Source organism: Mesitornis unicolor, unplaced genomic scaffold (genome assembly GCF_000695765.1).
Source record: "Mesitornis unicolor isolate BGI_N332 unplaced genomic scaffold, ASM69576v1 scaffold19509, whole genome shotgun sequence".
NCBI classification, from domain to species: Eukaryota; Metazoa; Chordata; class Aves; order Mesitornithiformes; family Mesitornithidae; genus Mesitornis; species Mesitornis unicolor.
Genome location: NW_010209514.1, coordinates 26,097 through 40,886, shown reverse-complemented (window position 1 = coordinate 40,886; position 14,790 = coordinate 26,097). Strand labels below are relative to the sequence as shown.

At 44.8% G+C, this 14,790-nt stretch overlaps 1 protein-coding gene across 1 annotated transcript in view; it reads left to right on the top strand.

Moving 5' to 3' along the window:
* Positions 1–7,242: 7,242 nt before the first annotated feature.
* NARS2 (asparaginyl-tRNA synthetase 2, mitochondrial (putative)) overlaps positions 7,243–14,790 on the top strand; it is a gene marked incomplete at its 5' end in the record, with an annotated part of 20,762 nt that continues 13,214 nt past the window's right edge. Inside the window, 3 exons of the mRNA XM_010192897.1 lie at positions 7,243–7,375; positions 14,187–14,285; positions 14,716–14,753. Coding sequence (XP_010191199.1) covers positions 7,243–7,375; positions 14,187–14,285; positions 14,716–14,753 — 270 coding nt within the window. The remainder of the gene's footprint in view (positions 7,376–14,186; positions 14,286–14,715; positions 14,754–14,790) is intronic.

Genomic DNA, 14,790 nt, shown 5'->3' with positions numbered 1-14,790 from the left:
CCTGGCATCTTTCTAGCCACTCGTCCCCAAGGCTGTTTTATTGCCTTTGATTAGAAATAATAGTATCAAAACTCAGACAAAACAAGACTCAACTGAGAATAAAGTCTAATAGTGTTGTATGAAAGGGTGGAGGACCCTGGCTGATGAGATCTTTGAGTCTGGAGCAGAAGACATTGTACGGCTCTGAGTAACTCTATTTCCTTTGTCTCAGTTTTTCCTATTCTCCTGCTATCTGTAAACTAACACTGCAGTGTCTAGCTGTGCTGTGAGGTTTAATAAACAAAATGCAGAGTGCTTTGCCAGATAATTAGTCTAGATGGGTCACACTGTTGTTAATTACTCAAGCGTGCCTGTATTATTTTCAAGCAGAGGTGAATAACCTGGGGAGAATCTTTGGCCCATCTTCTTCTTTTCCTGCTGCTGAAGCCAGAGCAGAGGATTTGGCAGGGGGAGAGCTGGTCCCAGAGCATGGCATCGGGTGCATGCTAGGATTCTGCCCTTCAGAGCTTGCAGCAAGGGAAACTGCCGGTTGCTGCAGTCTGACCGGCTTGGGGGGAAGTTTGGCACTTCCCAGACCCTGTCTGGGAACTTAAGCAGCATTTTTTTTAATTTACATATTTCTTTTTGGCTGCTTACAAAAGGAAGTACAGTCCCATCTCGTCACAGTGTGAATTGAAACCGTAGCACTCAGCACAGCAGCGCTGCTGCCCAGACCTGAGCCGCCTCATGTGCGGCTATAGGAGCCCTTGTCAAGATGCAGCTTTTCTCATCTGTGCTTCCTCAGAGGGCACGCAGAAGTGGCTCGTTCTATGAGGAATCTCTTAAAACTCCTTTTTCTGCTTTTTTTTCTGGATAAAATTCAGTCCTTCCTGCTGTCTTTTTGACAGAAATGTGCATTTTCATTGTGCAAAATCCAAACCACCAAACAATACTAATGGGAGTGTTATTTTTACATTGAGGTTAAAAAGCAGATATTTCTGTCCAACTCTGAGGTTTCATTTTAATACAGTCTGCCCAGCTCAAAGATGTAAAACATTCTCTTCCTTCTCCAAACTGTCTGTCACCCATATCTCACTAGTATCATTACAAGCCCTGGGTTTCCAGCTCCTCCAAAAACTGGACCCTGGAGGGATTTAAACGGTTTATTTGGATGGTTTTCTCCACTCATGTGGTTTCTTGCATCAGGCCAGAACATCCTTCAACACACGAATTTCAGTATCCCTGAACAATCTCAATCGTGCTTGCGTCAAGTGCTGTAGCCAACGGGTGTCTCCTGGCAGCCGAGCAAAGTCATCTGCTTATTTCGATGGAGCAGGCAGGTCCTCCATGCTCAGAATGAATGTAGTCATGCCGGACCAGAGTGGAATTGAATCAGATGGCTTGCTTTATTAATTTCTCTCCTTCCTAAGGGAAAGGACACTGTGCCTGACAGAGCTGACAAAGCTCCTGGGCTTTAGGGTCACCTTGCTCTCCTTTCCTCCTCTGCTGACATCATGTGTTGTTTTGTCCTTGGGTTAGAAGCTATTGTTTCTAAATTTTCTTACAATCTAGATTTTAGTGTGTGGTGGGGAGGGTTTTGGCAGATGATGGTGCAGTGCTGAAGAGTCATGTGTTTTGCTCATACCCTCAGCAAATTTGTGGATGACACCAAGCTGCGTGGTGTAGTCAGCACGCTGGAGGGAAGGGATGGCATCCAGAGGGACCTGGACAGGCTGGAGAGGTGGCCCTGTGCAAACCACATGAAGTTCAACATGGCCAAGTGCAAAGTCTTGTACCTGGCTTGGGGTAATCCCAAGCACAAATCCAGGCTGGGTGGAGAATGGCTCAGAGCAGTCCCAGGGAGAAGGACTTGGGGGTGTCAGTCGATGAAAATCTCAACATGAGGTGGCAATGTGCACTCACAGCCCAGAAGGCCAACCGCATCCTGGGCTGCATCAAAAGCAGCGTGGCCAGCAGGGTGAGGGGGGGGATTCTGCCCCTCTGCTCTGCTCTGGTGAGACCTCACCTGCAGTCCTGTGTCCAGTTCTGGGGACTCTGATATAAGAAGGCCATGGAGCTGTTAGAGCAGGTCCAGAGGAAGACACAAAAATTATCAGAGGGCTGAAGCACCTCCCCTACAAGGACCAGCTGAGAGAGTTGGTGGTGTTCAGCCTGGAGAAGAGAAGGCTGTGGGAGGACCTTATTGTGGCCTTCCAGTTCCTGAAGGGGTCCCACAGGAAAGATGAGGAGGGACTTTTTAACAGGGCAAGTAGCGATAGAATGAGGGGGAATGGTTTTAAACTGGAAGAGGGGAGTTTTAGACTGGATATTAGGAAGAAATTCTTCACTGTGAGGGTGGTGAGACACTGGCACAGGTTGCCCAGGGAAGCTGTGGATGCCCCCTCCCTGGCAGTGTTCAAGGCCAGGTTGGATGGGGCTTTGAGCAGCCTGGGCTGGTGGGAGGTGTCCCTGCCCATGGCAGGGGTTGGACTGGATGAGCTTTAAGGTCCCTTCCAACCCAAACCTTTCTATGATTCAGCATAACTAAAGATAAGATTTGGCACAAATCACCTTTCAGCTTAACTCTTCACTGCAGACCTTGTCAGAATAATCACTGTATTTGTGTTTATGCAGGCACCTGTAGCATTTTGGGATGAGAACAGGGGCACTGTACAAATGAGTGGCTGTGTGTATTGGTGTGGTTTAGGGCTCAGCCCTGAGTCACAACCACCAGCTTCTGCCTCCAGCTGTGCCGCTACGGTGTGGTGTGACCTTGGCACAGGCTGCGAGCTGACTGTGCAGGGATTGCTTCTTCATGATTAATGGCCTTGCTTTGAGTTATATCCCCTCGGTTCGACAGCACAAATAAGTCTTTATTACTCCAGTAGCAGCACGGAGTCCTGGCTCAGAAAAGGAGCACAATCCATTCCTGGCTTGGGAAACATCGGCACAATTAATTGTATTTGGACTGCAGTGTAAAAATTGCCAGTAAAGCAGAGACGCTCAGGCCTACAAACATTGTGTGAGTTTAATTAAAAGGATGACTTCAAGCAGCTTTGGGCAGAGACACTTTATACTTCTCTATTGGTTTCTATCACTGCCTCAATAATGAATTGTCAACAAGTTCAAATGAAGTGAGCTTTCATTCTGTGCGGCGTAAAGCTCTCAAAGTGGGAGAGGCAGCTGCTTCTGAAGAGAGTTTTAGTAGCTTGTAAAATAAGGGTGAAAAGGGGAAAGCTTCTCCCTTCCTGCGTGTTCGTAAGGTGGAGATCACAAACACAGCCTGTACAAGGAGCCTCCACCAAGCGATGGTCTGTGCCGGGGATGGCTGTGCTCCAGCAACGCTTTCGCAGCATTTCCGTGTGTCGGAGGGAGCGCTGTGGGTATTCTCTTGGCTTCCACATTAAGCTCTCACTTTTTTCCCAGAGCAAAATGCAGTCCCAGAAAGGGAGCAATTAATTAAGTGGCTCTGTGCCTTCTCCTGGTGGCGACCCCGGCAGTGGCTGTGAACTGCGGATTGCTGTCCAGAGCTCTGATCCGGGGGAAGCCAACTGCACAGGGACTCCTTTCAAAGCCTCTCTTGTGCTCTTTGGTAGCACGTACAAGGACAGCATTACAGACATTACTGCTCTGCCTGTAATGGTGAAGGAAAAGGGCTCATTGCCTTTTTTCTTTTTTTTCCCCATCCTGTGTGTGCTTTTGTTAGAGATGAGGAATTAGCACTACTGATTTTTAATTTATTTTTTTTACAGACTCTTGAGTGCCCACAACCCCAGCTGACCTAGGTACTTTTGGAGGCTTAGCCAGAACTTTCCAGTTATTTTTAAATGCTGGAAGTCTTGCAGAGGTCTGGGAATGTTAAATGATTGATTATTTGCATGGTAGAGCATAGGAGGCACAGCCCTGGACTGAGGCTCCTTTGTGCTAGGTGCTGAATGCACACAGTGCAAAATGACTGGTTTTGCCCTCAGTACCATGAAATCAGAGCAGAGTCAGCTCCCATCCCTCTTTTCTGATATATTTATACATGCTCAGTGTGATACAGCAGTGTATCAAATTACAGATATGTTTTTTTAATAGCAGATAAAGTACAAATAAAGGTCATATTTATGTAGCATGCATTTGGTTAATGTCTTGAATGGCAGAGCACAGTAAACAGTGCATGAATGCCTGGATGAGAAATAATAGTCCATGCTTGGGGTTGGTAGCAGTGCCTATATGTATTTTTAGCCCTGTTCCTTGTTGTGTCCAGGCCTCTGGTCAGCGCTGTGTTGCTGTTACCAGATGACTTGCATTTACTGCGCTCCTTTGATGGGTTTGCCAGCGTGACATCTGGCAGCCTTCCCTTTGCCAGGGTCCCAGCATCGTGGTGAAATTCTCACAGTTATTTGAATCTATCTTTTCTTTTTACAATTAGCCTGAGAAATGAGTGATTCCTCCCCTCTCTGCAGATGTGGGTTTATTTGGGGGTTTGAATTTTCTTTTTTCTTCTTCTTCCAAGGGGCAGGCAGGCAAATTTAGTCCTGCACCAGTGATGTTACGTTTTCTATGGGCTCTCTCAAAGCCCTTATCCCTGAGCACCTTGGGATAGTCTGTGAAGTTGCAGGGCTAATGTTTGATTTTGTAAATGTAGATGGCGCTCAGTGTATAAGTTAGAGAAGATTGATCCCAGTAGGATCTGAAGACTTAAATCAGTTCCTGTGGGAGTTTTGCAGCACTTGTCTTCCTGAAAGCTCCATCTCGGACACAGAGAGGCTTGGAGTTGTGGATGCCCCCTCCCTGGCAGTGTTCAAGGCCAGGTTGGATGGGGCTTTGAGCAGCCTGGGCTTGTGGGAGGTGTCCCTGCCCATGGCAGGGGTTGGACTGGATGAGCTTTAAGGTCCCTTCCAACCCAAACCTTTCTGTGATTTTAGGAAATGTGTGTCTCTCTGAAGCCAGACTGCAGCTCTGTGGGACAGCATCTCCTGCTCGCCAGCTGGTAGCACACTTTAGTTTGAAGTGTTACTTTTTGAGGACTTCATGCCAGGGAGAAATTAGAGGACCTGCACATCAAACCCAGCAATCCTGGGTGGGCACTGCAGCCACTGCAAGGTTTTCAAAATATTTTTGTCTTGTGTCCACTCCTGGCCCAGTCATAATCTGAATTTGTGACTAAACTGATCTATTTAGGGAATATTCTTCAACTGAAGAGCCCCAAATATTTTAGCAAAAGCCTGAAATGTGGGCACAGGTAGCACAAGAGCATCTCCTGTTTCCCACTACAGGCCGAGCTCTCTGGCCTTGAAAGCAAAAGGTTTTTACCAGTTCTGCCTTAAACATTGACCAGTTTCAGCTGAGTGACTCATTGTTTCATATTTGTTGTTTGTATTGCTACAACAGTCAAGGCTTTTAAGCTTTGGATCCAAGACCTTGTTGTGCCAGGTGCTGTAGGAGCATGGAAAAAAACAAAAAACAAACAAAAAAACACCAAAAAAAACAAAAACAAAAAACAACAAGGGCTTGTGAGGAAGAACACACATTTCTCTTTAACCCAGGACAACAGATGGCTACAGATGGGGGAGCACAGGGAACTGATGAGATAATACTGACCTGTGCAGTGAGTAATAGTCTTGGTACATCACTTAATCTAAACATTGCTGAGGTTTTATAGACACTATAGCAAAGGGCAGTTTGAAGGAGGATGATCAAGTGACGTCAGAAGCTTACAGTAACATCGCATTAAGCGAGAAGAGCAGCAGAGGGAAAAGAGGAATGTCAAAAATGATGCTTGAGGAAAGATGTTTGCTGCAAAATCTGGATAGCATCATAGATGCTGTGGTCTTGTATGAGAGTGCAGGTACGGGAGCAAAGTAGAGGCAGAAAGTTTATTTGTTTGAGCAGGGAAAGCAGAGCCAGTGGGGAAAAGAAACCTACAGGCAGGGTACGTATTGAAAGTCTCGAGCTAGGACTTTCTTCTGGTGTAAAGAGCTGCAAAGAGCTCAAGGAAAAAGAAAGTGCTGTTTCTTTGGCTCGTAACCTTTAACCGTCATGTGGAACAAGGGAACAGATGAGTGAAGCAGAATGTGTGTGTGCCTTTATTTGCAAGGCAGATGCCTCCATAAGCGGCAAAGGAAAAGAAACACTGCTTTTTGTAGCGTTGTTTATTTAAACTTCAGTTTAACAAAATTAGCCTGTGCAGAAACTGAGCGAACATCCTCTTTAAGTTGAAAGCTTCCAGAGCAAGATGCGAGTCAAATGCCAACCCCAGCAATTAGCACGCATCCTTTCCTGAGCATTAAACTGTGCTTAATCTCTACTGATCGGGTTCTTTTTCTCCTACGTGCTGTCCAAAGCTAAAAATAATACCAAGTTAAAGATGTACCAAAGATAGCAGCTGCCTAGTCCATGGTTTTTCTGAAGCAGCTTGCTCTCTTCCCAGTCACGGTTTGCTTCCCATGCGCCATGGAAGGTAACAGCAATCGCAGCATCTGTTTGGGAAGCTCTCGCTGGTTGAGGTTGTCCAGGAGCCCAAGTGCTCATAGCCCACGCTGTAAAAGGTGTTCCTTGAAGTGCAGCTTCCCCACAGTAAAAAGAAAAACAACTTTTACAAGTGTGTTGCTGTTTGATAGGATTCTTATGAAGGAAGTGGAGAATCAAGAAGGCTTTTGTGTCCTGTGTAACTCAGCATGATGTGACTGCAGACCAAGAGAGGATGTATTTAAATAGGCTCCCCAGAAGGTTGCTGGAGAAACAGCTTCATAATAGGAAATGCATTGGTAGCTTCAGCATAAAATGATATCCCAGATGTGTTCTGTGCAGTAGGGACCCCTTTTAGCTGAACCATTTTTAGCTGCATGGAAGGAGCCCAGTTCTTTATCTCAAAGCTTTTTTGGCAACAAACTTTGGTCTTGCCACTAGAGGGGGGCTGCAAGCCGTACACCGTACATCCATCCTGCTGGGCTTCACCAGCCCAGCAACTCCAGCAGCAGGACCCTCACTGCTCTGCTGGGCTCTGGGGCGTCACAGCACCCAGAAAGGTCAGATCTTGCAGCCAGACAGATGTGAAGGGATGTGGATGCCAGGGAGCCTGACTGGGGCGATGTCCAGGTGCTTCTCCAGTGATTTGGTTCTGCAGAATGTCATTTTTTATTCCCACACAGCTACAAAAAGCATGCTGAGCATGAACAGTGTTCAGTGAAAGCTGAACAGGGTTTGTACAACCTCACTGAGTCATGGAGAGGTGTGAATAACCCCTCTTAATGCCAGTTTCTTCTTGCCTTGCAGGGCTTTTACCCATGTGTTCACCTTTGGCCCAACATTTCGAGCAGAAAACTCACAGAGTCGCCGGCACCTGGCAGAGTTCTATATGGTGGAGGCTGAGCTGTCCTTCACTGAAAGCCTCCAGGACATCATGCAGGTGGGTGCTCCAAATGTCTGTGCAGGACTGGCACCAGAACTTCCTTCTGCTTCCTGAGCTGTGCTCCCTGCCCTCAACTGGGGTTGCAGCTCCTCTCACCCTGTGTGAACCAGGTAGAAGTTGCACAGGGACTTCCTAAGGATCAGGGTTTGCTCAGCAGATGTAAGGCCATAGAGGGTATTTGGAAGGGAAGAAATAGGTGAAAACACAGCCCCCATTTGAATGGGAGGCTGCGCAGTTGCTGTATTGCCGGGAAATGTGTAAATGTGCTTAACTGGTGCTAATGAAAGTGGCACCTTCAAAACCTTCAGCATCTCTCCAGTGAATCTGAGCAGTATTCATGCAGTGTGTCCCTGTAAAGAGCTCCTTGAAACCTGCATTGAAATCTCAAGTAGAAACCTCAGTTCTTGGCATACACTGTTCACTGTGGCTTTAGCAGAAGACTGAAACCCTTAGAGTCAGCTAGCTTTTGATTTTTCAGGATTGACCTCTCAGTTGCAGTTTAACCACATGATGGATGCTAATGCGTGTTACTAGACTCAACATAACCCAGCTTATACCCAGTAGGACTTGTGAGTAAACATCCACACACGCTCTCATATATCAGATAAGCTTCTTGGAAAGCTATTGAAGAAATAGCCTTAAAAAAGAAAAAGACCTGAGGCACTGGCTACAGCTGTATAAAATAACATCCAGGTGGTGGTTTCTTCAGCCTGGATCATATTCAGTCTGCTGAGTCAGCATGGCCTGACCGCAGACCTGAAATACTCTGTCTCTTGTGTGTGCTGCTTCTGCATCTTGGATATCTTGATAACACTGGGCTGTGTGGACTGACCCGTTGGGAATCACTGTGCTCCATCATTGATAGCATCCTGCTCTTTCTTTTCTGTCTCCTTTTCTCTAGAACAACTTTGTGTACTCTTAGAGCATAGCATATGTATATGTTTGTGCCTTAATTCCTGAGCCTCCTGTTTCTCTAGGTAATCAGACGGTGATTGAAATCCTCACTGTTTTTATCTAGTGTGATAAGCAAGGTCTTCTGTTAAGTGGTGTTTGAGCCCTTGAACACAGCATGAGCATATCTGTACTCTTGTGCTGAGCAACCTAATTTCTTGGCTTTTGAAGTACAGGCGGTCAGTTCAGACAATTTGGAGAATTGAGAACTGTTCTGAAGTGTGCAGGGCTTTTATTCATAGGGAAAGGAGGAACTTCTCCCGCCTTGGCTTGGCGTTGTGAAGTCTCAGTTTGTGCTTTCCTCTTTCACTTCTTCCCTCTGTCCCGAAGCCTTTGACAAGCATCATTCCCTATAACAGAAAGTCTCCTAGCAGCCATCATTTTGCGTTCCTCTTAGCAAGTCTACATTGCAACATGCTTATTTTTGTGACGGTCTCATTTGCAGAAGTGGAGTTCCTGTTCTGTTTATTTTTAAATCCTTGGGCAATCTCTCTCTTAAAAAAAAATAATCTGACAGCTGCTCTAAAGCCTAAGTTCAGTTTCTTTTTCCCCACATAACTGACCTAAATCCAGTGTTCTCTCATGTATCTGCCCGTTGGGCAGTTCATCTGTTTGTCGTCATCTGCAAGTTCTTTGTTCGGTGCAAAACACCCAGTTGAAAGCCTTGGGGGCTCTTGGTCAGCGTTAGCATCTGAACTTTGTCCTCACATAAAGAGCTGGATTGTTTAAAATTTATTTTTAAAATTGGTATTCAACATGTTGACTGAATACCTCTAACTCCAGCAAGTCAGTGTGCTGGGAAAGCTCAGCTTCTTCAGGGACATCATGAAGTTTTTGCTTATAAACCTTTAAGGAGCCTTGCTACAAAGATATACATGTTTACCATTCACTGATGAGGCTGAAGATAGTTCTCTCTGCCAAAGCTACAAAATAAACATAGTTTTCCTTACAAAATAAAAGGAAAAAGATTTAATAACTGAGTTACATGTATGTGGGAACAAAGGGCTTGCAGTCTTAGAGCAACAGCCTTTTTTCCCCGCTGTAATTGCAGAGTAATGCTCAGTTATTCCTAAATTAGTAGCACAGTTCTTGTGAAGTCTCATGCATTTTGACCATGCAAATCTAAATTCTTTTTCTGTCCCAAAATGTGTTTTAGTGCTACAAAGAAGCTTAAACTCTCACAATACTGGTTTCACAATACTTTCTGTGGAAAATCCCATGTGCTAAGTGCAGTACTCAATGCTGCGAGGCTGGGTGATAGAATTACTACTTTAATGTGATAGTATTACTGGGTGATAGTATGACTACTTTAATGTTACTACGTAGTAATGTTTTAATGTACTTTAGTGGACAGGTTGTATGTAAGTGTACCCCCTTAGAGGGCTCTGTAACCTCTTTCCAGAAGAGTCTAGAAAAGAAGTTGAGTCAAGTTGCCCCAAGACACTTCCTCCAAACTGGATGAGAAAAAGAGGGAGTCAGAAGGTTGGGTAAGGCACTGGAAGGGGTCCAATTCATATTGGGTCTGGACTCATTAAAGCTATCGGCCCTCCAGTCCCTGAATTGGAGGTCCAAGGTCTCTGGTCTCATCTGTCCTCTCAGATGCTTGCTGCCACCCTTTCTCTTCAGGTCTGTGTCATGTACCTGTATTTGTAGGTCAGGATCTTTTATTTTTTCATGCCACTGTCTTGGCAGTGCAATGGATTTAACTCATGACAGTAATGGGGTCTCAGAGAGGCCATATGATGCAGTCATTATTGAATTTCATCAAACACACATACAAAACTGTACTAAAAAACCCCATTATTTAGGCTATAAAGTTATGAAGTGCCAGAAGGTAGTTTTCCTGAGGGCACTTTCAGCAGTTAATACCTTGTGTTAGTCTTCCTTAACAAGATCTCATCCTAGCACCACTGTCTCTTTAAGTGATAGAGAATACATCTCTTTAAGATGGAGAATACAATTTAACACACAGTATTAGAGCTCTGTCCTGAGGGCAGAAGTATTGTCTTCCACTAGTTATGTACTTCATCAAAATTAATTTGCTGTCATTACAGCCCAGTGACATGGAGCATTATTACCTTCATTTTACAGAAGGGAAATCAGGCATGAAATGAAAGCAGCAGTAGCACTGATTTGGGTGCCAGTTTCAGGAACCTTAGATCTGCAACAGGGGTGTGGTTTGATTTCCAGAGTAGTGTGCACTCAAGAGTACTTTCTGTCTGCAGTGCCAAGGTTAAGACAGCTGGGCAATTCTGGCTGCAGTCTCAAGGGAGCAATCACAGAATCACAGAATGGTTTGGGTTGGAAGGGACCTTAAAGCTCATCCAGTTCAACCCCTGCCATGGGCAGGGACACCTCCCACAAGCCCAGGCTGCTCAAAGCCCCATCCAGCCTGGTCTTGAACACTGCCAGGGAGGGGGCATCCACAGCATCCCTGGGCAACCCGTGCCAGTGTCTCACCGCCCTCACAGTAAAGAATTTCTTCCTAATATCCAGTCTAAGTCTCCCCTCTTCCAGTTTAAAACCATTCCCCCTCATTCTATTGCTACCTGCCCTTGTAAAAAGTCCCTCGGTTCCCTCCTTCAGGAACTGGAAGGCCACAAATAAGGTCCCCCCAAGGCCTTCTCCAGGCTCAGCAGCCCCAACTCTCTCAGTGTTCACTGGTGAACACATGGGAAAGGTTTGTTCCAAGTGTCTTGCTCAGCACTTTTTAGGGACATTGGGGTATCTGCAGGGCTATAGGTTCCTTCTCTGAAGTGGCATCCAGCTGCCATAGCTGAGGCTGTTTCTGTTTCCTAACTTCCATCAGCATTTATTGTTCAGCTTCGATGGCCAGCAAAGCAGTGGTGTGACTGACAAAAGTCTCCTTCCTTTTGTAGCAAGAGCATGGCTCTAGAATGGGCCCTCAGCTGTTGGTTATATAGCTGAGAGAGGAGGCTTTATGACCAAGGTCAGGTGTGAATCTCCCCTCTGTGTCTGCATGTATATGTGCACACACGAAAAGTGTGTGTGAGCAAGCATGAAGGCAAGAAATAATGGTCCACTTGGTGAATGTTTCATATGTAAATACCCCGTGATCTACACTGCATCCATATGCATGGCCCAGGTAAATGCATAAACAAAAATCCTACTGCCAGTTCTTACGATTTTTCTGAAAGTGTCTTCTATAATAAAGATGTGGATTTGATCACTTATTGTAGTGCACAGCACCTTCAATTGCTGCTACTGACTTTTACCACTGTTTTGTTGATGATTTCCTCCATTTCAACTCTGGTCATAATTTTATTTGGGAAGATGATAAGTTGCAGTATCTAAAGATCCAAATTAAAATTAAACAATACAGCTGGGAGCTGCTTCGAATCAAAACCTTACAGTTAACTATTCAGCTCCACAGCAGCACTGGGGGAGTCTAGGGCTGATACTGCTGAACTACTTTGAGAGGTGAAAATCAAGAGAGAAAGGCTGGGTGGGTGAGAGAGAAGGGAAAGCTTTTGCATCTGTCCTCCAGCAACCAAATTAATGGGCTTTTGGACATCAGGAGTCCCACCTCTGAGATGAGCTACTTGCTCCGATTCCCACGGCTTTTTCCCTGTATGTCTCCTATCAAACTTGGTTTTTCAGGATACACTCAAACCAATCACTTGGCCTGTATCTCCAGCTCATGCACTCCCTCAAACCAGCAAGCCAGTGGCTATGCTTCTCCACTTATTTTTCTTATAGCCTACTTTCTAGTCCTTCATTGTACTATCTGCTTAAAGCCATAACTTCTGAGTTGAAGAGTGTGGATTTTTTCCCCTTTTCTTTTCTCCCTCCAGTGTTCGTGCCTAGTACACATTTGGCATAAATAAGAATCAGAGCAGTGAGGAGGCCCATGCATGACCCACGTGTCTGTCTCTTTTGCCAGGTTAAAACCTCAGTCTCATACCTGGAAATGTTTCTCAGATTGTTTTTCCCATACCACCCACATCTTTTTTCCACAAGAGGAAGTTGCTTATGTTGAGTGCTGTGGGAACCTAATTGTTACTTTATCGCACAGTGAGGGAGAAAAGTGCTAATTAAACAATATGCTTTTCTGAAAACAGATGATACTTTCATTTTCTAGAAAGAGGAAGCTTAATGTAAAATCCCTTTGTCTGTGCATGGTGAAACCAGATGAATTGCCAAGAAGTTTTCTAATTTCATTTGCATAAGCCTTTTTCTAGCTACTTTGAAGAAAGTTCAAAGCTGACTCTTTGGTTATTTGCCACTAATGGTGGCTTTTCATTTCCTCTGAGTACCAGGAGGAGTAAAACTCTTCATCTGCATATGATAATGCTGTTCCTTTATTTGGATCTTCTCTTTTTAAACAGAAGGTCCAGATTATGCAGGAGTCTAGAGGCTGAGTTTGGCTCCAGAGGTGTCAAAATGGACTGGATTCACCACCTTCTCTAAGCTGGTGGGATGCAGAGGTTGTTCACCAGTGAGGAGCAGTGTTTCAGCAGTCTGGGACAGATGATGAAGGTTGTTCTTCTAAACATGAGGGTTTGAAATCTCATCTTGGCTATGTTGGTAGCCCAACTTCTTCTTTTCTGTGCCTTTTGTTCCTCTTACCCTGTAAGATCTGGTTCCTTGCAAGGCAGAGACCTGCTTCTTCCTCAGATCTGTGGACTAAACATCACATTCATCTTTTCACCATCTCCCCTGGGCTTTGCAGTGTCTAGGGCATGCTACTTACCTAGATATCATAGGTGGATGCTTCACTTCTCTCAACTCTGCAATTAATGAAGCACTTGTTATGTTCACAGAAAAAAAACAACAGGAATCTGCCAGGACTTTCAGAGGTGCTTTTTGTTAGGAAAAACCTGGTCCCATCACAGGCTGAGAGGACATGCAGCCCAGCTGCATTGCTCTGTCTGTACAAAGGAGATGAGAATAAGGAGGGTGATTCTGAAGAAGAGTTGGGGTCGTCAGTACTACACAGGTATCAGTTACCTGCTTTATGCAGGCGTAAGACTCTGAGGAGTCATGGGAACTCTTGAGCTGAACAACAGCAAGTATCTTGAGTGGTCTGGTTTGCTCAACCCAAGGAGAAAATCACTCTTAAAACAGGTTGATCAAAATGAAGTGTTATCCCACGTGGGGGCTTTTTTTGTTTAGAACCAAATTGGCATTTAAATTTCATCATGAGTGAAGCCCATTTTACTGGATAAGTATATCCAAATTGGATGGTAATGTCATTTAGCTAATCCTCGTTAGTTTATGGAAATGAAACCACATCTCTTTTTTAGTTTGTCAAACATCCCTGCATTGGTTTGTCCTCCGCTTTAGCTCTCTCCTCATCTCTGTACGTGTTCTCCTTGCTTTGCTCTTACTGCGCAGTCTCTCTAGCTGGGATCTTTTTGATGGGCTGGCTCTACACAGTACACGTTCATTCTCTTCTCCTTTAGTTCTGCCTCTTGTAACAACAAAGCAGAAAACCAGAATTGCTCACTCCAGGGAAGACACCTCACTAATCATTGATCTGAGGCCAGTCACCACTAATTATGGTAATGTGTGTGTTTGTGGCTGACCAGGGCTGCTGCTTGAATATTTCAGCTGTGCTTTTTTCACTGAAGTTGCCTGACTGAAGATACCAAGGCCATCAGCAGATGCTGAAGCCCTAACCCCATAGCAGAAATACCAGTTTCTGATCCTCTTTAGCTACTGAGCAAGCCTGCTAATTAGAAGTATTAGCAAACTGGTACCCTCTTATGCAGTCTGACCATGCAGAAGGACAGAAACTCCTTCTGTACTCTTTGGCTGATGTGTTCTGTGTTATTTATAGTCTGGGACATCTAAGCAGTGTTAATTTTTCATGGACTCCTGTTTTCTCTGTTAGGTTATGGAAGATCTTTTCAAGACAGCGACAAACACTGTGCTCTCCAAATGTCCTCGTGATGTTGAGCTTTTTCATAAATATGTAGCTCCTGCCCAGAAGGTAATAAATGTGACAGGAAAGAGCTGCAATCCTTTTATGCATTTTGGGGGGTTTTGGCAATAGGGAAGCTTAATTTTATATGTATTTTTTACTGTGTTGTCCTGTGTTACAGAACAAATTATGAAGAGCTAAAAGTCAGTCTAAGCTTAAGTGATTGTTCAGGCCAACACAGGACACACAACTTTCTGTAGCTGTTAGCAAGTGTGGCAAAACTGTAGCTGTCCCATCATCTAGCAGCCTCTGAATCCTCAGCTCCAAAAATCAGGTACCCTTTTAGCACTGAATGGCTGTGAGTAGATTTTAACACATATCTAGATCAGCAGACCTACAAATCAAAACTTAGAGGGAAGTAGCTTCTCTGAATTTCCTCTGGGCCCCTAAACCCTTAAGAGTAGCTTTACATTTTTATTTTTTTCTTGTTTTGTCCAAGGACAGGTTGGAACAAGTACTGAAGAACAAATTCATAACGTAAGTATTTCTAATTCAAAATGATCTGGAAGAGAGG